The sequence below is a fragment of the Falco rusticolus genome, chromosome 1, assembly GCF_015220075.1.
Source record: "Falco rusticolus isolate bFalRus1 chromosome 1, bFalRus1.pri, whole genome shotgun sequence".
NCBI lineage: Eukaryota > Metazoa > Chordata > Aves > Falconiformes > Falconidae > Falco > Falco rusticolus.
Window position 1 is genome coordinate 35,919,648 of NC_051187.1, and position 25,316 is coordinate 35,944,963.

Here is a 25,316-nt window from a genome sequence, read left to right on the forward strand (position 1 = left end):
TCCCTATTGACTTGGGTTTAATAAACAATATCCCCTCTCTCCCAGGCCATGCCTTGGACTTGCAATGAACTCGTTGCATTTCCTCCCTTTCAGATCACCCAGTTAAAGATTGAGAACAACCCCTTTGCCAAAGGCTTCCGCGGCAGCGACGACATGGAGCTCCACAGGATGTCCAGGATGCAGAGGTAACGCGTGCCTCTGGCGTGGCGCTCAGGACCATGAGAGCTGCCTGGGCTTTGCTTTGCATGTCACTTGTGGCTTGAGCTAAGCCAAGACTTGGTGGCAGTCCCCTCTCTGGCATCTGCATATGCGTTTTACGTCAAGCTGTTGAAATATCATCAGGATGTGGGGCCAAAATCCAGGAATTCCCACCCAGAGATGAATGCCTTAGCTGCTGGGTTAGAGAGGCAGGCTCCCACGTGCGGGTTGTTCTCTTGGCCACAGGGACCTTGTATTTCTTTCTGACACATCCTCAATCAGAACAACCTCTAGCTTTGTGCTAAACAGATGTCTCTGCAGCCACATGTGGCCTTGAACCTGTTGAAAGCAACAAGAGACTTGGACTAGCTCGGAGAAGCTCTGGTCATCAGGCTGTGGCAGCAGAGCCGTTGGGTGTTTTTGCCCCAGGTGGCAGTGCTTTAAAGACAAAGCTCACAGCCTTGTTCAGTGAGCGGGTTCGTTAAAGATGCTCGAGATGCCTCTAGAGATCTTGGTGTGGAGACCTGTGTTGTGCTGGTTTTTGGCTTTCAGAGGGTCTTTGGCAGGAGGGGCATGTTTGCCTGGTCGGTTCTGGATCTGCAGGGCAGGAGTGTAGACGTGATGGTTTCAGGTTGAAGAAGGCGGGTGTTAGAAAATGTTGGGATCTCCAGGGCCAGGTGGCTGAAGAGGTCTTTTTGAATCTCAGTTTTGGATGCAAGTACTTAAGCTGAAAATCAAACCTAAATCCTGTTTAAAAATCCTGTTTAAAGCCCTTTTCTAAATATCAGGTCCTGCTGGTAATTAACTTCATGCCTTTCACTTCACTGAGAACTTTGTCCATGTGTCAAGTTGCTTCCTGGTGCAAATGTTTTGCAGGAATGGTGCCACACCCATGATGATAGCTAAGACAGATGTAGATGCTCAGTATAGCATTTTCCGTCCGGGAGGGCACGCGTGACTCAGCTCCCTTGTTCTCCAGGACCAGCAGAGCTGGCTCTCGGTGGAGGGCTGTAGGGACCTGCGTTGTGACCTTCTGTTGGGTGGGCTCTCTCCACAGCCTGCCTGGGAGCTGGCTGTAGGTGGTCACTGCAGGCTGGAGTACAGATGCCGGAGTCTCTTCTGGTTGCCATACCTGGTGACCTGCGCGTGGCTCTCTGTAGCTGTGCAAACTGCACTGGCAGGCAACAAATATTGCCTGTAATCCTGCGAACGCTTGCGCCTGTAACCCTACTCAAATGTGCAAATGTACCCCTGTGTACAAACATTTTTCAGGCTCAGACCCAGAAAAGCCAAAAACCATATATTTTTATATATATATATATATAAAATTGTATGTATAACACTTACTCTTCTCAATCTAAATCATCTCTGTGGTCTTCTGAATGTGTCCTGTGTTCCCTGCCTGCTCTTTCCAACGACAGCACAGATCCTGGCATAATATGTCAATATTTATTTATTTATGGGTGCACTTCCACTTGAAATAGCTTTCCCTCCCTGCCCCCCCCTCCCGTGCCAGCCTCCCAACCTCTACTGGAACCTAAGTGACGATGTCCCCCGCGCATTTTTGCTGCTAAACTACCCTTTCATTACGATCGATGGAAAGATGTGAAGGTTTACATTCATCGTGGGTTTTTTTTGGAGGAGAAGGGAGGAGGTAGAACAGTGAGGACTATTAGAAGGGCTTCGTGCCATATGAAGAGCATGGCATCTAGCCATGCTGAGCTTGTGCTAAAAATTGCTTGGCATTTTTATGCTGGCCTGCGGTCATAGTTGGTGATACAGTGAACAGAAACACTTGGAATATATAAATATACCCACTCAGAGCTGGCAGGGTCGAAAGGGTTAAAGTCGACAGCGTAGACTTTACAGGATGATTTCTGATGCTCACTTCCTTAATAACTTGTCCTCTGTACCGATAGCGTAGGAACGACTGAGCACATTTACAACAATGTCATTTTTTTTTAAGGGAGAGCGGGATAGATTGTTCTAGTAAAATAAAGACCCATTCAAAGTTGAAAATATTAGACAAATATGCACCCACCTTTGTGGTTTTTTATGTATATCTGAATATATACAAAACGATATATAAAAATATATGAAAACATATATAAAATAAATTATATACATAAAAATAAATTGCATATATAGCATAAAGAACCATTCAGGATTGAGCATGTTGGAGAAATCTGACCTGCCTTTGTGGGTTTATATAGGTTTAACATATAAATAATATTAAAATATAATTAAATATAAAATATATATTTTAATATATAAATGTGTGCGTGCGTATGTAGTGAAGTTGCTTCCCAGTGAGGGACCCACTCCCCACCAGGCAGGTATAAGTAAGTCTATCTTGGCTTTAGGGGAGTGCTGTCTATTTATGCCCTTGGAGAATATGGTGGGATGTATTTTTAGTGCTATTCCTTCATTATAGAAAAGAAGTAGCTGGAAAACCCCCACTTTTTTTAAACAATGCACAGCCTTTTGTACTGGAAACTGGTGACCTGACATTCATCAGGTCCCTGCTCATCTCCTTAAGGGGGTTACCCATGGAAGGAATAAGGGAATTAATTTTTCATGCTGAGGAAAGCCTCGGCACCTCTAGGTTTTCTTTATTTAAATCTCAAAAGTTTCTTCATCCCCTGTGTAGGGCTGTTGCAGAGGGGTGTCTCCTAGCTGAAAGCAGCCCTGGGAGAAGCAAAGCCCAGCAGACATCGCTGGTGATGCTGCATGGGTTGCTTTGTGGAAGGCTGGCCCCAGCTATGGCCAAAGCATGTCCCTCTGCTCACCCCGCGATGCTTGCCCACCTCGGAGCAGCCTTGGAGGCATGAGTCCTGGGGAAGATGTGCTTCCAGCCCTAAACCTTGAGGCCCTCGTGTGTTGCGTGGGGCTTGGATCAGGTGCATGGTGGTTGAAGATGCTGTCTGGAAGCAGCATCCTTGGGCTGGGCTGGTGCCTGGGCCCCCTCTGTGCAAAGCAGAGCGTGATGGGCACTTTCAGAGGGCAAAGCTGCTGCCCTGAGAGCTCACCCCATGGATGGCAGGGTGGGCGAGGAGCCCTCCCTCTGCCTGTCTTGCCTGCAGACTCCGAATGTTTTGTGTAGAGTAGATGCCTGCTTTTGAACAGCTAAAACTGCATGAGATAAAGCCCACCCTAACAGAAAGAATTGCCATCTGGCCGGCTCTGGTGGTCTCCTTGCACCTTCGGCTGTCAGAGGATGGGAGGGAGACCAGTTTGCTGGGTCCCAACTGATTTCACTGACCTCAGAGCAGGTCTTGCAGTGGGGTAGGGGTAGGTCTAGGTGCTGGTGAAGGCTTGGCCTGATAATTCATCCACTGAACATCCACACTTAGCAAATGGTAGGGGCTGGGAGGAAGGAAGAGGAAGCAGGGAAGACAGACAACTTCCAGTGCCGAGAGCGAGGTCTCGGGTGCCTTGCTGAGGACTGTCCCTCCATCTCTGCTTGCCTCTGTGTGCTCTGGCCAAGCAAGAGCAATGTGTTGGCCTGGGTGGCCTCGGGGGACAGGAGCTTTGCAGGGTGGATGGGGATGTCTTTGCAAGTCCATCCCTCTCCCTGGCTTTCTCCTTTGCAAGGTCTCTGGGTCGTTTTTTTCTCCTCCTATCTCCCAGAAGAAAAGTTAGTAAGTCTGTCCAGGCAGAAAACTTCATTCAGTGGTGATATTAAGCCTTTCAGCAGCAGCAGACAACTTCATTCAGAAAGAATAGCCATGAGCTCCAGAGAGATCCAAATTCCAGTGAACACAGACTTCCGATACATGTTCATTTTTCCCCTACTGCCTTTCTTTCCCGAGACACACAGGAGCCCTTTAGCAGTTTCTCTGACAGGATGAGTGCTTTGGGAGAACGGGTTTTCAAAAATTTGTAAGTTTCTGAGCATGAGATCAAGTTTGTTATTTCCTTGATTAAATAAATAAATAAATAAAGGAAAACACACTAGAGGAAAATGTGTAGAGTAATGTGAGTTATACTGCATCTGTATCCTGTGGTTCTGCTGCAATTGAAAAGCATAAATCAGGTAAAAATTACGTAGTTGTGATGCTGGGAATTTTAGGCAAAGTATTCCTTTAGGATGTCTTGCCCCTCTGTACTGTAAAAATTCCTTTTGTCTCCGCTTGGAACATCTGCCTGTGCCAAGGGGAATTTGGTGTGGAGAGCAAGAGCAAAACACGTGGCAGAAATCCACAGAGGGTGAAGCTTATGCAGAGAGATGATGGGATCTGCATTGCAGATGCCAGTGTAGGACTTCGCCCTTAAAATTCCCCATGCATGAGAGTCACTGGAACTGTACTAATGAACTATAGCTACTGAGTGATTTGGGGGGGGCTGCATGCAAGTCATCGCTTTTGGGTTTTTTGTTTGTTTTTTCTTTTTAATCTGTGACTGCCAAAAGACAGCAGGGGAGAAGTGTTTGTGGGTCTGGGGCTAGAGCACTGTAAAAGAGCAATACTGTTAAACTATTTAACCAATTTTTGCTGATCATCTGTAGCTCCCATTGTCTTCAGTGTTATTATGGGTGCAGAAGAGCTTCTGGAAATCTTGGGCCCTAGTTACTGTTCATTGAAATTAATGCAATTTAGTCCTTGAAGCTTCTTATTGGGAAAGCTATTGAGAGCAAAGATGATTACATGAAAGGGTAGCTTTTAGCTCTCTTGATGGGTATCCTGGGCCCTTTCAAAGAAAGAAAAAGATCCAGAATGATCCACTTGACAAAGAAGAGTGGCAGTGTAGTTTGATGTTATGTATGTGTTTTCTCTGTCAAAGATCATGAGCCACAGTTCGCTGCCTTTTGGCATTAATCCACAGTAATCTTCCTGGCTCCAAAGGAATTATTCCAAGGATTCCCTGGTGTAGCTGAGAACAGAAACTGGGCCAGACACGAAGGACATAAAATCAATACCACGATTTGGAGCTGGCATAATGGAGAAGAGAGTGTCTTTTGGGATGCCTGTAGAATAAACAGACGAGCCTCTAGGCTTCCAAAAGGGTTGTCTGCACTGGCATGCTAACACCGTGTTGGACTGATAGGTACCAGGCTGGTTAATGCAAGTAGGTCTTGGTCCACTGCAGATGGCCTTGCTCTTCTTGCACCTTCTCATTGCATCTTTACATTTCCACTTTTGTTTCCCATGTTCTGTCACTGAAATCTCCCAAGAGCCATGTGTTGTCTGAAACATTTTCAGTGTGAGACATAGAGTTATAACATCTGCTGAAGAGATGATGCTTTCCTCCAGCAAATGTCCCCAAGGGAATTTTCCTGGTCAAAGCCCCAGTGGAAACTGTAGGCTTGAACTGTATTCTAGGGAATCTGATGGAATTCAGAGGAAATCCAAACCAAGGCTCTACAGTCTTCACTGGAGGGTATCTGCAGCTCTTTTAAAGTGAGAAAGTCAGCTCAAGAAGCACAGGGTAGCTGCAGTTTCCTCCTTTTCCTCATCTTTGGGGGATCTGCCCAGTAGGACCTGATCTGCAGAAGCTCAGCCCAGCATGAAGGGATGCTGCCGCTGTTGGCCAACAGCCGTTCTTCGTCTCCTCTCGTATTCCTTTTACTCCCACATGAACAGTGGGATTTGTCTGCAGGAATCTAGCTTTTTATTTGTCTGATAATGACGGCTCTAGATCTCTAGCTGGTTCTTTTCACGGCTGGTTCTTGGGTTTGTTGCAGTGATCTCTTTGGGCTGCATTGCTCAGGTGAGTGATGGAAGCACTGGTTGTTAACATACCATGCACCCAAACCAGGGTTATTGGACCCCTTCACATTCTGGCAAGAAGTCAGGACATCTGATATGTTGGTGGAGAATGCTGCAGTGAACAGCCTTCCATATTTCTCAGTGATCATTCTGACTTGCATTACCAGACATCCAGCCTAGGGTATTATTTTCTGTGGGGCTGGCCTGCAGTCCCCATGCAGAGAGAGCTCGTACTTGAGGTTAAGACTGAAGGAAGTACTCAGCAGTTCCTCTTCTACCAAGACCCTTCCTGCTGTAGTTTGTCCACTTCAGACTCTCCAGATAGTCTCTTGAGGGTGGTTCAATTTTATTTCAACATGCTGGAAATAAGCTGTAATGAATGCACATTGACAATTGTTCTCTGGTTTATTATTTTTCTTGTGAGATGGTATATTTATTCCAGTCAGTTTTTTTTTTGTTTTTTTTTTTCCCTCATTCCTCTTTCTATATCTGCTATGGCTGACTTCCATTTCTTTCCTACTCTCGAGTCTCAGCAGGAAGGACCAACAGCTGGTGGCCTGGGAAATATAAACCCAAATGCCTTTGAGTTATATTTGCACATCTGGAATTGGGGTCTGATTCTGCACCATTGTATCCATGGGTGCTGGGTGAGTGGATGGAACAGTACTGTTAGGATGGATGGCAAACATTTGTCCTTTTGCAGTGACTGACCAAGGAGGTGTTAAAATCTCCTGGCAATTTGGAAAGAGTGGAGGGGAATCACCGTGTTTGGCCACTGCTATACCTTCTGTCAGATTTTAGGTTGGGAATTGTCATTGTGAACAAGACCTAGACAGTGCTTAGCTCAGGAGCTTCAAAGGATGCTGTAAGAACCTGGTGGCAGCTAACCATGAGGAAATCTGTATCATGCCTCGTCTTGACCTTGAACAGGTATCAAATGTCAGGTCACAAGGATCATACAAGTTTTTTGAAGTCTTGTTCCTGTAAGCTGCAGCAGCTCTGGAAGGCCTTGGTATATAACGCTTTGTTGCAGAAGTAGCAGAAGCATCTTCATCACAAATAATCTGCTTAGGGCCAGTAGGGTTGGATGCTTCAGTGCAGAAGCTTCCTGGTTATAAACTGTGGAGCTTCAAGGAGATTTTTAACAAGGTTTTTGGCTGGTAGCTGTGTTTACTATGCATTGGCTGATACATTAGGAAGCATCAAGTCTGCACATGAAAATAGATTGAAAAGTATTAATTTCTTACAGCATAGTGATAAGCAAGAAAGTGGACTGGATGTCACTCTGTGATGGTTTATATTTATAATTAAATTTATAATTTTTCCACAAGTTGTATTAGATTGCAGAAGCAAAAATGGTTTCCAGCTCTGAGATTACAAAACCTTCTTGAATTTGCTCCTTTGACTTCTTTGCTAGATATGAATTTGTGGCATAAGTGATCTTATGGAGCTCCTGAGTCTGTCGTGGCGAGGGCATCGTTTGGCTGGGGGAGGGGGAAGATACTATGAGAGAAAAGGAGACTGAGTTTGCTAATTCCACCTGGCAGAGGTCTGATTTGGGTGGAAGTGTTCGGGAAGTGCAGGAAGAATTTACTTGTAAGGCCTGATCCGTAGGGCCAGGGTTATACACTGAACTCTAAAGAGGAATGTGTGCGCGCTACTAGGAGGCAGTTATGTGGAGCTGGTGTCTGATCCCACGAGTCTGGGAAACATCTATCCTCATCCCTGATTTCTTCCCTCAAGCTCTAATGAAAATCCAGGTAACGTTCTCTCCTGGTGGCCCTTCAGCTGGAAGCCTGGTGGTGCAGAGCTGCACAGCACCTTGCACGATGTGGCTCCCCCCTTCCTCCCTGTCCCCCTCTGCTATGGTAATACACCGACCACGCTAACAGTGTTCATCATTAGCCTCCAACAGACTTTAAATAGACCAGTGACAGCTTCCTTCCTTGTAAATTCTTTCCCCAACCAACTTTGATTTTTTTCTTTTGAATTTTATAATTTTTGACGAAAAAAAAAAAAAAAAGTAGCCCATTAACACCCCTGTGTAAAACTCACATTCTGGCCCATGAACAAACAGTCTCTGCCTTGCTGTGTGGACAATTTCCTATATTGCCTGTCTGAGTCAGGCTTTAGTGCTTTTTTCCCCTACCTACCTTGCTACAATTTTTTTTGAGAGCAAAATTTCTGGACACAACAGTCATTTTGTGCCAGCAGTGAACAAAACCTTTCATTCCATTAAACTGTGGCTCAGGATTACAACCAGCTATTTTGGAAATGGTGACTTTTAGGTACTGGGGGGGGAAAAAAGAAGATGCATTTTTAAAGACCAAAAATGGTAGCTGTGCACACTGCATATTGAGTGGGCTCAGGGAACAGTATAAATGTCAAGATGACTGTTGCTTTACAAGGTACCAAAGACACCTTTTTATTAAAGCTTGGTTCCTATAAGGAAGAAAAAAGTAGAAATACAGAGATAACTGCCTTTGTGTATAGAAAAACAGCAAAGTGAAGAGAATATTTTAGATATTCAGTTAAAAAATACTTTCCTTCCTCTCCCTCCTCAAATAGTTGATTTTTTGGCAAAAATAACACGCAACATGTTTTGACTGAAATGGAAACATTTCAGTCTGGAGAGAAGTCATGGTGATACCTCCTGGGAACTGCTGTTTGGAAACTTGGTGTCTCCAACCTGTTCCCTCTCCAGCGTGACTCCCTGCTCCTGCCATGTCTCCGGCAGAACATAATGGTCCTCTCTTATGGCCCTGGAGGCTGCCGTGTCCCCTGGGAAGTGCAGTCTGAAAGGGATTTGGTCCCCAGTGCACAACAGTAGCGTGGGATCCTGACACCACCTGTGCTGGCACTCAGGGTAAAAATATTGCTGTTCTGGGCATACAGCTCCTTAATGGAAAGAAAATACTTTTTTATCAAGAGAAAACAATTGAGTTTTTAAAATTTTCCCCTCTCAGCTCTCCATTGAGACAGAGAAAGGGTTGATTTAGGTAAGAAGTATCTGGGATGGGGATGGCTTCTTAGTGTTTGTGTGGTGCTTCAGACAGTGAGGGTCTGATGTGGTGGGATACCTGTGAGCTACTGTGAGGATTTACTGCAAGAAACCCCCATCCAGATCTAATCCATGTCCCACAGAGACATCCCATCCAGAGTGCATCCTCCAAAAAAGTCAAAGAGAACATGATGTACATCCTCCAAAAAAGTCAAAGAAAACATGATGTAGCATCACGCCATGTTATGTCTCTCCTTCTCCGCCACTGGTAGCTCACAGGTATCCCACTGAAACACGCCCGCCCCCCCCCCCCCCCCCCCCCACCAAGGCTCTGTCTTTTCTTGGGGGATTGAGTGGTGGTGGTGGTGGAGCTGAGGAATAAGGAAGCAGCCAATCCAGGCAGCATCTTCTCATTAGGGAGGAGAGCTAGGGGCAAGGCCCATGTGTCACCTCCTTATGGATTGTCTCTTGGAAGGGAAACATGGTGGGCATGCAGCTCTGTGGTGTCCTGCTGGTACTATTTCCATGGAGTTTGCTGTGTGAAGGTAGAGCACGACAGGAGCAGGCAGCTCAGCACCGTGACCTGGTAGGGCTGGGAGAGCCTCTAGAACCTAGAAGATTTGAAGGTCACCCATGAGGTTTGGAGACCCTGACCTTCCTGAAGAGCCACCAAAGCTGCCCTCTAGCAAGAGCCTCTGTGGTGGAAGTGCTAGTGCTGGGTGTCCATAGGCAAAGAGGTCCTCTGCAGCCCACCGCATACGCAAGACAGCCATGGATGCCAGGGTATCTTGAGGCATAAATCTCTGCTTCCTCCCCATCCGTCTCTCTCTTGTTCCTCACGCACAGCCTGGATTTCAGTTCTGGGAAAAAGCTGCCTGGTAAGCCAGCCCAAGTGGGTGGAAAGCCATGCTCCTGACAGCCCTGTGGGGAGGAGCTGCTGGGCTTCAGGGGAAGAACCCCCACTTTTGGAATAGGCTCTCCGCAGCAAGCCACCAGTGCCAGGGTTTGGAAAGGTTTCATGGCACAATAAGAGACACATTTATTTGGTTTTGAGCTCCTGGGTGAGTTTCCCCTCCACTGCAGCTCAGTTGCTGATGTTTCTGGCAGCCACCACAGCAGTGGTTTGGATGAAAGCTTCCTGCTGTGAGTAGGTTTATATAATTGGTATTGTTAAAGTTTGTAAATAAGTTCTGAGTTGCTACAGTGATAGGTTCTCTCTAAGGGGCATAACTGGAGATTCAAGGCTCCTCCTCCACATGTAAGTGGCCAGGTGAGCCTGCTTATGGCATTTAAGGATCTGTCCTTGCTCCAGCATAATGATTTGGGGCAGGTGAGTAGGGTACCTCAAAGCCAGCTTGGTCCTCAAAGAAGAAAGCCTGTGTTGGGACCCAGGCTCTGGCTGCTCTGAGCCTGGTGGCACTTCACAAGATGGTGCTGAACCACCTGATCTTTATGCATTTTGACGAGTCCTTGGGTGCAGGGAGCACCCAGCTGCCTCGGAGACAGCCCAGGAGGAGGCTTGCACCTCGCTGGAGTTCTCTGGGACACCTTACTGAGCTTCAGTTCTTCCCCCTGCAGAGCAGGAATAATCTTGTCCAGCCACGTTGCAGATGTGCTTAGAGAAATGTCTCCAAAACACACTGTAGGGTCTCATAGGAGAGGGGATTTTCAGCCAGTGTTGGCAAAGCATCTCTGCTTCAAACCAGATTTCAGCAAGGGAACGAACCAGACTTTCCGTTAGTGCTCACCCTCTAGCCTGGCTCCACTGAGACGTGTGGCTCTGGCATGCATCAGGTCTTGGTGATTTATTTATTTCTCTTTTCTGAGCGCTCTGGAGCAGAGCTTGTTCCCTGGTCCAGGGATCCCCCATCCAGGACAACCAGGCTGGCAGACCCTGAGGAAAAGGAATGGGGACAGCTACCATATGGTAGAAAAAGTAGACCTAAATATTTAATCCACCTCCAAGTCAGCTTGGCAGAAATGAAGTTTTTAATTACAGGCATGTGCATGTCCACATATACAATATAAATAAAATATAGTTTAGAAATGCTGTCATAATATGTAAATACTGATCTTGTGTATTTTGCTATAAATGCATATATCTATTTTGTCTATGGGTGTAAAATAGCAGTTGTGGTGGAGAGGCACAAATCTAAAGGGAGAGATACTAAAAGGAAAGGGAAATAGAAAAGTGCTGCATGGATAAAGTGTGACGGGGCTGCAGTCTCCCGGGAGGCACGTCTCTATTTCTCTGAAAGTCTAAACAAACACCATGACACTAATGTGCTGCCTTCATTTATTAATCCACTGATTTATTTATTAATTGATTCCTTTTCTGCCTTTTTTTTTTGTTGTTGTTTTGTTTCTTTGTTTTTAGTAAAGAGTACCCGGTTGTTCCCAGGAGCACAGTGAGACAAAAAGTGTCCTCGAATCACAGCCCCTTCAGTGGTGAGACCAGGGTCCTTTCTGCCTCCTCCAACCTGGGCTCCCAGTACCAGTGTGAGAATGGGGTGTCGAGCACCTCCCAGGACCTGCTACCGCCTGCCAACCCCTACCCGATCTCCCAGGAGCACAGCCAGATCTACCACTGCACCAAGAGAAAAGGTCAGACCTTGGCTGCTCCCCGCTCGCTTCTTTCCCCTTCCTAACATGACTGTCAGCGTGGTTTTCTGATGTTTCCCCTTGTCCACAGGCTGGACAGCCCCAGCCTGCTTTATGGTGACACTTGAGGATGAGTAAGGGATGAAGGCTGTGCTCTGGAGGTGGGCAGCTCCCCCCCGATGGGCTGGGTGGCTCCTCTCTCTCACCAGCACTAGCCTAAAATTCCATCTCTGCTGCTAGGCTGGGAGTGAGTGGTTTGGAGGGGTGGCTGTACCTTTCACCCACGTTGAATCCACATTCAGTATGATAGCTGGTGCTGGAGATAACGATGACTTATCTGCCTCCATAGCCCCTCAGACAGGCTTAATCTCCAAGTGGAGATACCTTGACAGCTTGGATTTTGCACAGTTTTCCACTAAGAGTCTCACAGTTGGGAGACAGTTGCCTGTCTGCAGAAAGCAATTCCACTTAAATGCTCGGTCTAATGAATGGGGCGTGGGATTGAAAATCATGATATCCATGTTCGTTCCCCTCTGGTGCGACTGACCTGCTTTGACAGAGCTTGAGGGATCAAACTGTGAGGGCTTTACACTGACTGCTCAGCTCGTCCTGGCGTGAAGAGCCCCATGATATCGATGGGATAATTGTTCTCGGGCAGGAGCGAGCACTTTGCAGTCTCTCCCTTCCTCTCCCAAAGCAATGGGAATGCTTAGATGCAGAAACATTTGCACGACTGAGATAGCAAAAGCCTCAGATCAGCTCCACCACAGGCCTACAGAAAAAAATAGGGAATTTCCAGAGCTGAATGCAACCCTGTGAGGTGGGCAGGGGATGGTTGCTGCCTAGCCGTGTTGCCCTTTCTCAGGATTTAGTCTACATTGCATGGGAAAAGCTCACAGGAGTCAGCATGCATCATGGCATTTGCATGCACCAAGAATTTCTCCAGCCCACTAGCCTCTCTCCACTGCAGATCCCTTCCTGCTTCCCTGCATGGTCCTATCAGTCAGCCACATGTCATTATTTTTAGTAACGTAACCCCTGGGGTGCTGGGATGTGCGCTGTAGACACACAGTCTAAGGTGGCGGATGCTGGGAAGTGCTGGCAGATGCGGCAGGAGGGCAGTGGAAATCTCTGTCACCTCCTTGGTGAATCCCCTGAATGTTGTAAAAGCACACGTGTGGTGTACAAGTATATATATATACATAAAACTAATTGACAAATCTTAATAGTTTCCTGAGAATAAGCTAAACAGTGGAAAACAGAGGCATCGTTTCCTGACCCCTACAGCTGACCAGGTGATCCTTGTGCTCGTATAGAGTGTATCAAAGCTGTGATTGGAAATGGTGATGCTGGACTTGAGCTGGCTGTAAGGTAGGGAATAAGGAGTTGCAGCGGCCTCCCAGAGTGTCCCCTAAGGTCAGAGGTGGCGCGTGTGGCCCTTGCTACCCCCGTGCTGGTGTGGGACTGTGGGTGCGAGGTGCTGGGACACCACTGGGTTGCTGCAGAGCCCCACTGTCAGCCATGGAAAGGCAGGTCCCGTTCACCGTTGGCATCCCTCAGCCTGCAATCCATCCTCAGTGTTCCTTTGCCCTGGGAGCCAAGCTTTCACCGCTCCTCTTCCCCTTTGCAAAAACTAACCAAAACAAGCTGGCCCAAATGGCAACAACCCCTTTGGACAATCTCCGACTGCTGCGTGTCCCCACACCGCAGGGCAATTCATCATTCGCCTCCACATTGTAACGTGATAAGGAATCAACAGAGGTTTCCTTCCAGTTTTGGGATTCTCGCTAAGTGGTGTCTCCATGGGTGGTTTCCCTCAATCCCCCAATTATCTCACTTCCTCTTATTGTCACAAAAGAGACGACTATCTGCCCTGTAATAAGCTCCCCGGCCCCTTTTGGCCTGCGTGGCCCTTGCGAAAGTGCTGGAGACTGGCAAAGGGAGCCCTTGTGTGTACGGCCGATGGCCCCTCATTATCTCTCCGATGGCTTGAGTGGCACAAGCAGTTAAGGGCCTTTTATCGAAGCCGCCAAATGCTTTAATCAAAGAGAAGCAGTGTCCTGTGCGATACCACCGGCTTCTTCCGCGAAGCCGTACGTCTCAGGAGCCTGAGTCTCTGCTTTCCTCTCTGTGCCTATTTCCCCCTCCCCACACATCTAGTAAATCGAAAACAGCCACCAGGGCTTAAAGAAAAGAAACACAAAGTTAATGGGAAACAGAGAGCCAACGTAAGCTGCCAAGCAGCTTTTTGCAAAGTGAAATTAATTAAAAAAAAAAAAAAAGTCACTAGAGATGAGCAATTCTGTTCAGATAAATCAGAAAGTGATCCAAGGTTTCATCCCAAACTCAAACTGAGCGTGGCACTTTCTTCTAGCACTGAGTGAGGATCTTTACTGAACTTGGGAAAATAACCTTACCTGTAATATTTGTCTTTTTCTTCCTTTTCCAACCTCTCCTTTCTAAGTGTAATATTAAGCTTTCCCTCACAGCTCGCCTGCTTTCCTACTTTTCTGCGTAAGCCAAGCCTCACCATCTAAGAAAAAATGTAAGCAGGAGCGTGTTTACTCCTAATGCACCCCTGTCCCCATTTCTGGACTGGAAGTTTTATTGATTTTGTTGGACAACAGCTCCCCAAACATGGACTCCTCTTCAGTCAGTGTAGGATTTATCTCAAGCAGATTATTTCCTTTTCCTAAGGCTGTGGTAAAGGATAAGTGCTTGCAAGGGCAGCTGGGTTTGAGTCCAGCTGGCGTCTGTATCTTCTGTAGCAAATGCCACCACTGTTTTCCAAGATAGTCTCTCAGATACGGCTCCTTCCAGCTTTGACATCTCATGGTAGTTCTCTGTATCCTTTTTAATCAGGAGGTCAAGTCTTGGTTTAGGCTCAGTTAAGAATAGGTCTGTGTTCAAGCGACTCGAAGGCACCTTATTCGACTTCTACTTCCTTGGTGACCTAAGACAAAGATTTAGCTCTGTGGTTGACAGTGTTGTTCTTAGCTGTCAAGGCAAAGATGGATTCGCTCAGGAGATCTGATATGCGGTTACATTAGGGGAGAGCAGCAGGGCTGCGAGGGGGTGTTATCTCTGAAGGGTCCTCTGTTTCAGGGAGGTGATGCTCTTCTGGGTGAGGAAGGAAGGAAGGAAGGACACATCCCAGACCTCCAAATCTGGCAATTCCTGGTGTGCAGGTGGGACTGCGAGGTCGCAGCATTGGGAATGACCCCAGTGTGGTGCAGTGGGGTTGCTGCTCCAGCATGTTCTGAGTGTGCTGAACACTGGGGAATGGCAATCCTCAAGGCAAGAATCATCCTGCATTGTATCCCAGCTCCACACTGAGATTGATTATGGCATTTCACTGAGCCACTGGTCTTGAGCGGATGGATTAACTCCAATCCTGTATTCTACCAAGGAGTGGCTTCAGTTCTTGATGTGGATTTTTAGGCTGCAACAAAGACCAGTTAGAGCTTTGCCTTTTTTCTGGTTGTTCTCCATCTCTCCCTCTCTCATTGTTGTGCTCAGAGAAGCCCAAAAGGACTTACCAGCAGGCAGCTTGCTTTCTGTCTTTCATTTTAGCCCCACGTCCCAATTAAGGCATTGGGGCTTGTTTTCCCTTGTGTTATCCTCTCCCTCAGATTTCCTGTGAACTAAAAAGCCATCCCTCTAAACCTCTGCTCCCTCCCAGCCTTACACAATCTCAACCACTTGGCAGATTTCTGGGATGCTTGTGATGCTGAACAGGAGGCGACTGGAACAGCCTCTCCCTGGGGAGGTTATAAAAGTTGTCATGTTGGCACTCTGAGGGAGAAGAGGAACGTGGCAGAATCCACTGGCTCCAACCAGCGAGGACCGTATCCTTCAGCCACCTAGCTCGGACATGACCCTGACCGGGAAAAAGAATGTATTTTTCATCTCCTTCTTGCTCTGATGAGGTCGGTGGAGATACAGCAATGCCTTTCCCTCTTCTCCCCAAGAACAGGCACTGTTAAGGTGGAGACACTGAACTGATTTCTCCCTCATCCCACCCAGCCTTCTTTCACTCAAAGACTCTGTGGGACAAAAGTCAGGTATGAGATATCTTCTTGGAGGACATGCTGTTTGTCCCCCTGATGTTAGGGGATGCAACGAGTTGGCCAAGACTTGAACTGTGCTGCAGCTTGGGTAGATGCAGTGGAGCCCAGGGCAAGGTGGCTGCTGGGACACAGGGTGAAGAAGAGCCTGCCTACAAGGTGGGGAGATATTCAGGGGGCTGGTGTGCACCCATCTTTTGCTGTGCAGCCACATTGCTTGCAGTCCTGTAGTTTCAGCAGCACCATGTAAGCATCCTGCCCTCCTCTGCAGGCAGTGCCAGCAGCTCGCTGCCTCTGGAAGGGGTTCCAGCTTTTTGGGTCGGATTGTCTCTGCCCCACCACCCTTTCTGTTGTGTTCCCCTGCAATGCAACGCAGCTGTATCACAAACTGTGCGACTGCTGAAATAATTACTGTGTCTTAGCTCTCATGTCCTGGGATGTATATCTTATTTGCCCTCTAGGGATGTTCATTTTGGTTGAATCTGCCTTTTTTCTTCTTTGACAATTGTTGACAGTCAGTCTTGCACACCAGTATTGGCTGTTCAGGCTCATGCTAGATTCACACTAGAAACCAGACTGGATAAAACAACCGTGTTGGTGATAATCACCCTTTGTGTCTCCCTCATAAAGTCAGAAGGAACCTGCTGTAGTGCCCTGGAAGTGTGGGTGAGGTTTAAAAACTAAACCAGTTGGGTCCCATTCTTCATTGTCTTCCGTCCCAGGGAGCTGACTGTCATGAATGGGAAAGGAGCTCTCCTGATTTACACCAGGGGAAGCGGTGGGCCCAGTGCACCCTGAAGTCCAGAGATTTTACATGTTTGCATTTTATTCTGGATGGCCCTAATCCTGGAATTGGGAAAATTCCATTTAAAAAGCCATTTGTGTGGTATTTACAACCCAGCTGGAAGTAGTAAATACCGGAAATCTTGGAACTGCTTATGCTCTCGCTCAAGCTCCTTCATTAGATAGAACATCAAATTCCTTGTGAGGAAGCCAGTTTCCATCCCATTCTGCAGGCTCCGTTTTCCTTGGATCCACTTTGGAGCAGCTTCTCCCAAGTGCTGGCAGCTTCCCCTGCTTGGCAGAACCTTTTGCTTTTTGAGGTTTGTGCAGTATCGAGGGGCTGGTCACAAGAGCTGATCACCACCCTTGGCTTCCAAGAATAGCAACAAAAGCAAAGGATGGTCAGCATCTCCTGGAAGTGCCCAGAACCTCCTAGGGCTCAGTGGCAACAGGAAAAGGACAATGAAGTGCTATCAGGGAACCAACATCAAGAATCAAACCCAGGGCAGACCGGTCAGTTGTGTCATATGTTCTGCTTACGCTGATGCTGAGGAGGTGAGAGGACCTTCAAAGAGAGGATTAAGGTCTTGAGAAAGACTGTCCAGGCTCCAGAGCAAGTGGGGATGAATTTAAACTGCAGCCTTCAGCATTGTGTGAGAGCTCTGTTTGACTTGTCCTCCTTTTGCCGTTCTCTTACTTGAGAATGTCCTCTTTCCACTCCCAGATCTGCTCCATGCACCATGGGGATGCCCTTTGCCTGCTCTGTGCTGGCTCTGGTTGCCTCTGTGAGGAGCTATGGGATGATGCCAGATCAGACTAGAGAGTCTGGACCAGTGTAAATTCATCAGCTGGTGCCAGCTGAGGATCTCTGGTCTGCATCATCCCATCTGATGATGAACACGGACTGTTCTCTTCCCTGTCCAGCACTTTGAGATGACATAGATGGGAAAATCATCAGGAAGAGGGGCCAGAGGGCAGGCAGATGCTGTTAGGGTGTGCAGTAATCCTTCGTTAGTGACAATGTCCTCTTTGGAGATGCGTGCAGTGTCCTTACACATCTTAAAATCAGGAGCGATGGTGCCCTTTCCACATATGGCATTGGTGAGCCTGGCTCTAGAGAGACCAGCAGAGCGCCCGCGAGAGCTTACAGAAGAAGAGAGAAACCTATAGGGTTTCCACTGAAATCCAAGTTGTTTTTGTTTTTCTCTCTTCACCTGTGATGAATTCTGGAAGCGGATCCATAGTGCTGTGGCTCTGCCTGGCTGGGCTGTGGCAGACGGTGAAATGTCTGGGCTAAATGGAAAAATCAGCAACCACAGGTTGTAAGTCAGGCACATTTTTACACAACGGAAAAACAGAGTTTGACTGTTTTGTGTTGTATATTTAAAAAAATAAAAATAAAATAAACAGTCAAACCCCAAGCCAATGATTCCTAATGCCAGCAGAGTAATGCGGTTTAATGCTGAAAACTTTATTAGCAGAACAATGCTTTATTTTACAAGACATTGTTTTTCCACCGTAGTGTTCTTATTACTCAGTAGTGGGTTAGGGATCCAAAACTTTTGAGCTGTCTGTAAAAGCTAGAGCTCAGGCTGTTCTCCCAGATGTACCTCCTGTGACAGCCCCGTGTTCAGGAGGGAGCTCGGACCCGTGCGTCCAGCTTTTGCCTTTCAGGGGACGGCATCCTCTCTGCCACTCCTATATAAAATGAACCTGATCAGGATTGAGGAGGGTGACACACTTTTGTGCCTCTCTGCTGACCATTGCAGCTGTTGGAAAGGTGCGATTGTGTTGCTCGCTCACCCCATCCTGCTTTCTGTCCTGGTGTAAGAGGAGGCAGAGGAGGAAGGTAACGTTATTGTCAGGGCTCTGCATCGCTGGGACTAAGGAGCCACATTTTGCTGCCGTCAGGAAGAAAGGATGAAATGGGACTGCAGCTTTCCAGCTGGATTTACAGGCAGCTGCTAACAAAGGACACCAAGGGGAAAGTCTCGGAGGTGTGTTACCTCAGTACCTGAGGTTTTCTGGGGTTGTCAGGCCGAGAAGACTAACGGCAGCTGGACTTGGTAGACACCTGAGTTGGAGTAATGGGTTGTATTACAAGTGGAGTGGGTGCAGCTTCCAGGAGAAAGCATGGTGCTGTTTATAGCAATAAGGGTGTGCGCTGTGCGTGCTTACAAGAAACAAAAGGTGCCTGCACTGCCCATCTGCACCTCCTGAAGGGGAGACCTGGGCATTCACCTTGGAGCAGCCCCGAAACAGCACCTGTGTTTTTGCAAGTGCTTCTTGGGGGACAGATGCTTGTAGTCCTCTTCTTTTGTGGAACTGGTTTGGTTTTTTTTTTTTTTTTTTTTTTCCTTTGTAGTTTGGAGGTAAAAAGATTATGGCTCAAAACATGTTGGCTGAAAAAATTTGAAAAGGGCCATTTCTTGCAGTATTCTTTGAAATTTTTACCCTTGTTGAAAGGGTGCAGCCAAGAAGGCTGTAAGCAAAGTGGGATGTTTCTCTGCCAGCACCAGAAATCTTGTTCTTGAAGCAACCGCAAAGTTAATCTGGGTCAGAACAAGCTCCCCTTCCATTGCTTTGCTGTCCTTAAAATCTCTTGGTGAAGTGCTCGTCCCTGGGAACTTTGCCATCCATTCCAGCAGAGCTGGATTTCATTTGATGACCCTGTGAATGAATAAATAAGTGCATATTTATTTATTCATTTTGCTTCACCCTAGAGGTTTCACCTAAATTGTTTATCTCCTTCCCTCTGTTGGCCTGGGATGCTCCAGGAAACAAAGGGCTCTGCAAGCTGTGCCTTGTTGTTTCTAGCTGTGAAATTTACTTTTCTTTCTTGTTACACTTGGCTCCAGCACACAGCCCTGTGTGGATTTATGTGCCCAGCTCCCTTGGCACAGCTAAAGACTGGAGCTGTAAAACGCCAAGTCTGATTGTCTCAACTATGCGATCGCTGATGCTCTCCTGGGGGGATTTTTATTGTGATCTCCATTTTTGTCTCATTTATCACGAAAATATATCATTGTAAAGGCTTTGGGTTTGCAGCTCTGAGGCTCGCAGCTGGGAGTGGGGATCTCTGTTAGGTGCGCTGTATCTGGAGGCAGATGTTACTCCTCTGGTCAAAGTGCTGGCAGCAGAAAGGAGACAAGGAACATGGGGGTGTGGGGGTGTGCATGGGGTATCACCAAGCAAGCTAAGCCTCAGGATCCCTCCAGCATCTTAGAGCCTTAATTTTCCTCCCGGAGCTTCTAACTAATCCCTGCCCCAGTCCAGCAGACAGGACCAAGTGCAAGACTTGGTTTCAGCAGGATTGATCCAGATCGATTCCAAGGAAGGCATCTGGATTTACACTGATATAACTGAGACAAGTGCCTGGATCAGCCCTGTGCGGGCTGTGTCCTTGGGAAAATGAGGATTGTGGAGACGGAGGTTCAGTCGAGGGCATGGTATTGTTGTCTGCTACCAGGAGTTTTCTCTCCCAACAGATGAGGAATGTTCCACCACCGAGCATCCCTACAAGAAGCCCTACATGGAAACTTCTCCGGCAGACGAGGATCCTTTCTACAGGTCCAGTTACCCCCAGCAGCAGGGACTGAACACTTCATACAGGACTGAATCAGCCCAGCGCCAAGCATGTATGTATGCCAGCTCCGCTCCCCCCACGGACCCTGTGCCCAGCCTGGAAGACATCAGCTGTAACACTTGGCCGAGCGTGCCATCCTACAGCAGTTGCACAGTGTCTGCCATGCAGCCGATGGACAGGTTACCCTACCAGCATTTCTCTGCCCACTTCACCTCGGGGCCGCTGATGCCCCGGCTCAGCAGCGTGGCCAATCATACCTCCCCCCAAATAGGAGATACCCATAGCATGTTTCAGCACCAAACCTCGGTTTCTCACCAACCCATCGTCCGGCAGTGTGGACCTCAAACTGGCATCCAGTCCCCCCCCAGCAGCTTACAGCCCGCAGAATTCCTGTATTCCCACGGCGTGCCTCGAACCCTTTCGCCTCACCAGTACCACTCGGTCCACGGCGTGGGCATGGTGCCAGAGTGGAGCGAGAACAGCTAACGAGGCGGTCAGGAAAGTGCAAGAGCATTAGCCACGGGGGAAAAAAAATAAATATGGGAAAAGAAAAAGGAAAAAAATACCCTGTCGATAATAAAAGTGAAAGTATTTTGCAAGACTGTTTTAACTGAATGTTCACCGATAGCACTCGAGAGGGACGGACACTGATTGAAACCACAGATGAAATAGTCATCGGCCTCGGTGTGACTTACCCCCCCCCCCCTCCTTTTTCTTTTGTTTCAAAAGAAAAAATCAACAAATCGGCACACTTCTCCCCTGCCACCATCCCCACCCAGTTTGTGTTGCAGCCACCGCCAGCCCTGTGCCCTCGTCCCCCCCACCCTCCTGCTCTTTTTGTTCTCCAAGGGACACCAAACTCCTGCTGCCTTTCTCAACACAGTCAGAATGCTTGAACGAAAACAACTAGGATGTTACTTTTTTTTTTTGTGGTGTTGATGTTGACAATGTTATATAATAAATAATAATATATATATTTTTTTCTTTCCATTTTCTCAAAAAAAAAAAAAAGACACCGGCACACCAGCCCTTTTTACCAAGGGTGGATTTTGGAGTGGTGTTTCTTTTTTTTTTTGTTAGTGTTATCCTTGTTAACCCACAAATAAGAAAAGCAGGTACCTACCTCGCCCAGACATTGTACCACGATGGAATTGCTCCTTGCAGGGTGCCATGTGTCCTTAAAGACGCCCCAAAACGTGTCCCTGCAGGAGCCAGCCCCATAAACTTATCTCCTTTCCCACTTGTGTGTAATTCTCTCACTGTTCTTTCCTTCCCATCTCCCGGTCTTTCCTGATCCATCAGCTGTTTCTGACAGAAGCGTGGGGTATCTTTCAAAGTTGAAAACATCCGCAGCTTGTCTCCTGCCGAATTTTTACCGGCATGCGGAAAGCGAGGCTCTGAGCCAGCGGCAGCGGGGGGAGAGTGGGGGGGGGGAGCATGCAGACAGCGAAAGGAAAAAGTTTGCTCATAAAAATGATGATGATGCTTGTTTGCAATCCTGGACTTTCGTTTTATCATGAGTTCTTTTTCTTCCTTTCCGGAAAAAAAAAAAAAAAAAGGGATACTGGTCTGAGTATGTTAAGTGAGATATTAAGTAAATGTGTTTAAAAGGAGCAGGCTGTGATCGTGAGAGGCTGGGAGTGGGGGGAGGCAAGAAGAGAAGAAAAAGCAAATGTGTGTAAGTAAAAATGTCTACTGCAAAAATTTTCAGGTGTAAAATTTCCTGGTACTATTTATTTATACATGGGAGTTCAAGTAACTCATAGTATGTCACAAAGCCAGCAAAGCAGCTGATTCAAAGGGGTTAAAATTTTTATTGAAACCAAAGTTTGCTTTCTTTTCTTCTTTTTTTTTTCTCTCCAAGCTGTGCACACTATATAATTTACATATATTTTTAATTAAAAGTAATTCTAATTAACAAAAGAGGTATACCTGTGTGTCAGCAACTGAGAACGTGGGTGTGAATGTGCAGTAATGCCGGTATGCGCGTGGAAGGGATTATAGGCAGGTATCCAAAGCCATGTAGCTAAGAAGAAGAAAATAATCCCTACCTGGCTATGCTTTCCTGTTCTTGTGTGCCAATTTATGTCTAATAAATGTCACGCACTCTCAACGGCAAGGGACCTGCCCACTTTTTTTTTTTTTTTTTTTGGTGTGGTTTTTTTTTTTGGTTCTTTCTGCTTAATGCCCATGAGCGTGACTTCTGTTTATTTCTGGTGTGCCACAACAGGTACATCATCCCTATGAGGATGGCTGTTAGGCAGTGATGGGCGGAGCTTGAGGCTGCTGTGTCTGGGGCTGTTGCTTGTCCGTTGAAGAACTGCCTGGGTCCCACAGGTCCTTCCCACCCAGCCCGTCCCCAAGGGATGTGCTCTCCTGGGGTCACTTTCCCATCAAGGCAGATTTAGAAGCGACCTTGGGAATCTGGGTGGGTGCTGGGGTGACATGGGGAAGCCCTTGTGGAGATAGAGCTGCCCTCCATTCCCATGTTGGTGGGGTCGGTGGGGGACATCTGGCCCAGGGGAGGTGTGGGGCCGTGTCCCAACCTCAGCAAAGGAGGAGAGGATGTTAGGTGCTTCGTGGGTTGGAAACAAGATGGGAAAATCAGCTCGACAGAATTAAAGAGATTGCAACTGAGAAGCCCAGCAGAGAAGTCGTCTCTTCCGTGTGGCTGGTGTGCCATGGCCACCCCAGGGAGCAGCATGGCCAGGTCAAGGGAACGAACAGAGGAGGTGTCCCCAGCCTGCCCACTGGCAGCAGCTCGTGCGCCTGCAGCAGTGGCACTGCCAATGCGTGGCTGGCAGCCTTGGTGGCCTCTGGGCACCAGACATCTAGGGACACCTTGCAAAGGGACAGAAGGTGAGTAGGATTAGTAAAGCCCTTTCACAGGTGATGCTCCCACCTAAGTGTCCCATGGCAGAGGGGACCTAGGGGGTGGTGTCTGCTGGGGCTATCCCAGGGCTGGCTACAACGCAGCTTTCTTCCTTCAGCTGTCTCTGCTTCTACAGGCTTCTGCTTGCAGCAACTGGGTTTCATAAATGTTGGGTCAGACACAGTCAAAATGCGATGCTGCGCTACCCTGGGAGCTTGCTCTGGGTATCGGCCACATCTGCAGGCAGAAGGAGACGCAGGCATCATGTAACCCTTCTGTGGGCATGGCTGGGACCTCAAGTTATACTTCAGCTTCGTGAAGCCACCTCCCAGGGAATTACTGAAACGTTGCATTGCTCAGTAAATCACATGCTGTGCCTCCAGAATGTGAAGTTGTCCCAGATTAATGACTGAGTTAAGTTGCATTTTGAGTTAAGGAATAAAAAAATTACACTGCATTTAGCTGTCAATTACATTGTACTTTCCAGGCTTTGTTACCCCACTGCTAATCATGTAATCATCTTATCACTATATGGTAATTTACATGTAATTAAATGGCCAGCAGTTACTCTGTAAGTAAAGAAGTCTTAGCAGAAATGTGTGCCATGCATCTCAAAGAGTATTAAGGAAGCCAAACTCACGTGGTACATTCCTTCTCAAGCTTTGGAAGGAAAGCCTCAAGCTTTCAACGTGCCTAATTTCCTCTGAGCTGTTTTGGGTCTTCAGGGAAGCGCCGGGGCTCTTTGGTGGAGTCTGCGGTGGCACAGTGGGCTCTCATCGCTGGGTTTTGGCTGCTGAAAAGCCAGGTGGCTCCCTGAGGACACAGCCTTGTGCTGCCAAGTTGGCATGAGGAGCAAGGAGGCCATCAGCGGCAGGAGGATGGACCTGTCACACCAGCAAAATCTGGGATGAAGGCAAAGGTGGGTGGGAGGATGTGACATAGCCTTTTCCTTTTCTTAAAAGAGTTTGTTACTGGCTACTGCTTCAATATAGCACTTCTGGGCTTTAGCCTTGGTGGAGCCCAGTTGTGCTGCATGAGCGCAGCCCGCTGTGCCATTTGAATGAGCAGGAGAACTCTGAGGAGGTGGCTAGGAGATGAAAGACAAAGGTGACTTGTTCAAAGACCCATGGTGAATCCCACCGTGGATGTGAGCATGTCTGGTCTATGTTGAGCCTTGAGGAACAGCTTGTACTTCTTCCCAGCTGTCCCAGAACAATACTGGGAGCTGTCAAGGAGGAGAGTGTGATTGGTTGGTGATTTTATGTTACAAAAAGCCTGAAGCAATTTCCTTCATTTCTCTTCTTACAGACTTATTCCTTGGCAGAGTATGATAATGATGACGATAACAATAAGCAAACCAACAAAAAAAAAAAAAAAAGGGAAAAAATTATATAGGAGTTACTGTCATTGGAAGAATTGGACAAAAGAGGTTGCAAAATTCACCCTACTCAGAGCTAAACTGGCAATTGATCCATAAGAGGCCTTGAAACTTGAGGAAGACCGTGGTACAGGGGAACAAGCATGGCCACCACTAGCCTTTCCCTTCTTGCCTACAAGTCCCAGGAGCCACAAAACAATCCTCAGCATTGCTTGGTGGTTTCCCATAAGTGCCACTGAGGGTGTCAGAGGTGGGCTCGACCTGAGGTGCTTCTGCCATGGGTGACAGGAATGGGGGAGAAGCCCAGGAGAGCTGGACTTGCTGGAGGGCGAGCTGTGTTGCTGGTGAGGAGGGAGCTGGGCTCCAAAGGGAACCCTGCAAAGCCAGTGGAGGAGGGCTGCTGGTCTGGTGGGTAGGGGAAGCAATGGTGGCCTGTCCTCCTCCTCATGGGCAGGGGACCTCCTTGCCTCAAACCTCTCCCTTTTGGTGAGGAGCCTTGGAGCAAGCTTGGTGCTCTGGCAGCATGGAAAGTGGCCATGAAACATCACCAGGCAGAAGAAAAACAGGGCTTTATAGATGAACTGTAATAAATAAGTGCAGGCTGCACAATTCCTTCAAGTGGAGAAGGAGAGAAAGAAACCCAGCCTCAGCTAAAAACATCTTTTAAAGAGCGAACGCGAATTCCTGGGCTGTGGTCACAATGCTGTTTTCTCAGCTGCCTTCCTGGGCTAAAATACTCCCTGCAGTTACTGTGGCTGGTACCTGGAGAGGCTGCAGATGCCCTGCGCAGGCACACAGAGAGCTCTTTGTCTGCCCCTATCAGCTCCCCTCCGCATTTCAGGTTTCAACAGCTGGGATGCTGAGTGATTCTGGGAGGTGGCTTTTCCCCACTCTGGTACCTGCTGGGGTCAGCAGCTACCAAATCTGCACTGGTGAGATTTTCCCTAGGGACAAGGATGCTTGAGAGGGGCAGTAACCCTTCTGCTGCTCGGTGCTGTGCTGCCAGGGCAGAGCCGACCTCCCAAAAACTACCTTTGTGCCTTGAGGGCTGAGGGAAAAAATATCCCAAAGCCTCAGGATTCTTGGTCATAAATCCAGGCCACAATATCATAGATTTTATGG

General features: G+C 47.7%; 1 protein-coding gene across 1 annotated transcript in view; it reads left to right on the forward strand.

Moving 5' to 3' along the window:
• Positions 1 to 20,862, forward strand: part of TBX5 (T-box transcription factor 5) — a 37,408-nt gene extending 16,546 nt beyond the window's left edge. The window contains exons 6-8 of the mRNA XM_037400107.1: positions 94 to 185; positions 11,285 to 11,511; positions 19,847 to 20,862. Coding sequence (XP_037256004.1) covers positions 94 to 185; positions 11,285 to 11,511; positions 19,847 to 20,430 — 903 coding nt within the window. The 3' untranslated portion in view covers positions 20,431 to 20,862. The remainder of the gene's footprint in view (positions 1 to 93; positions 186 to 11,284; positions 11,512 to 19,846) is intronic.
• The last annotated feature ends 4,454 nt before the right edge of the window (positions 20,863 to 25,316 follow it).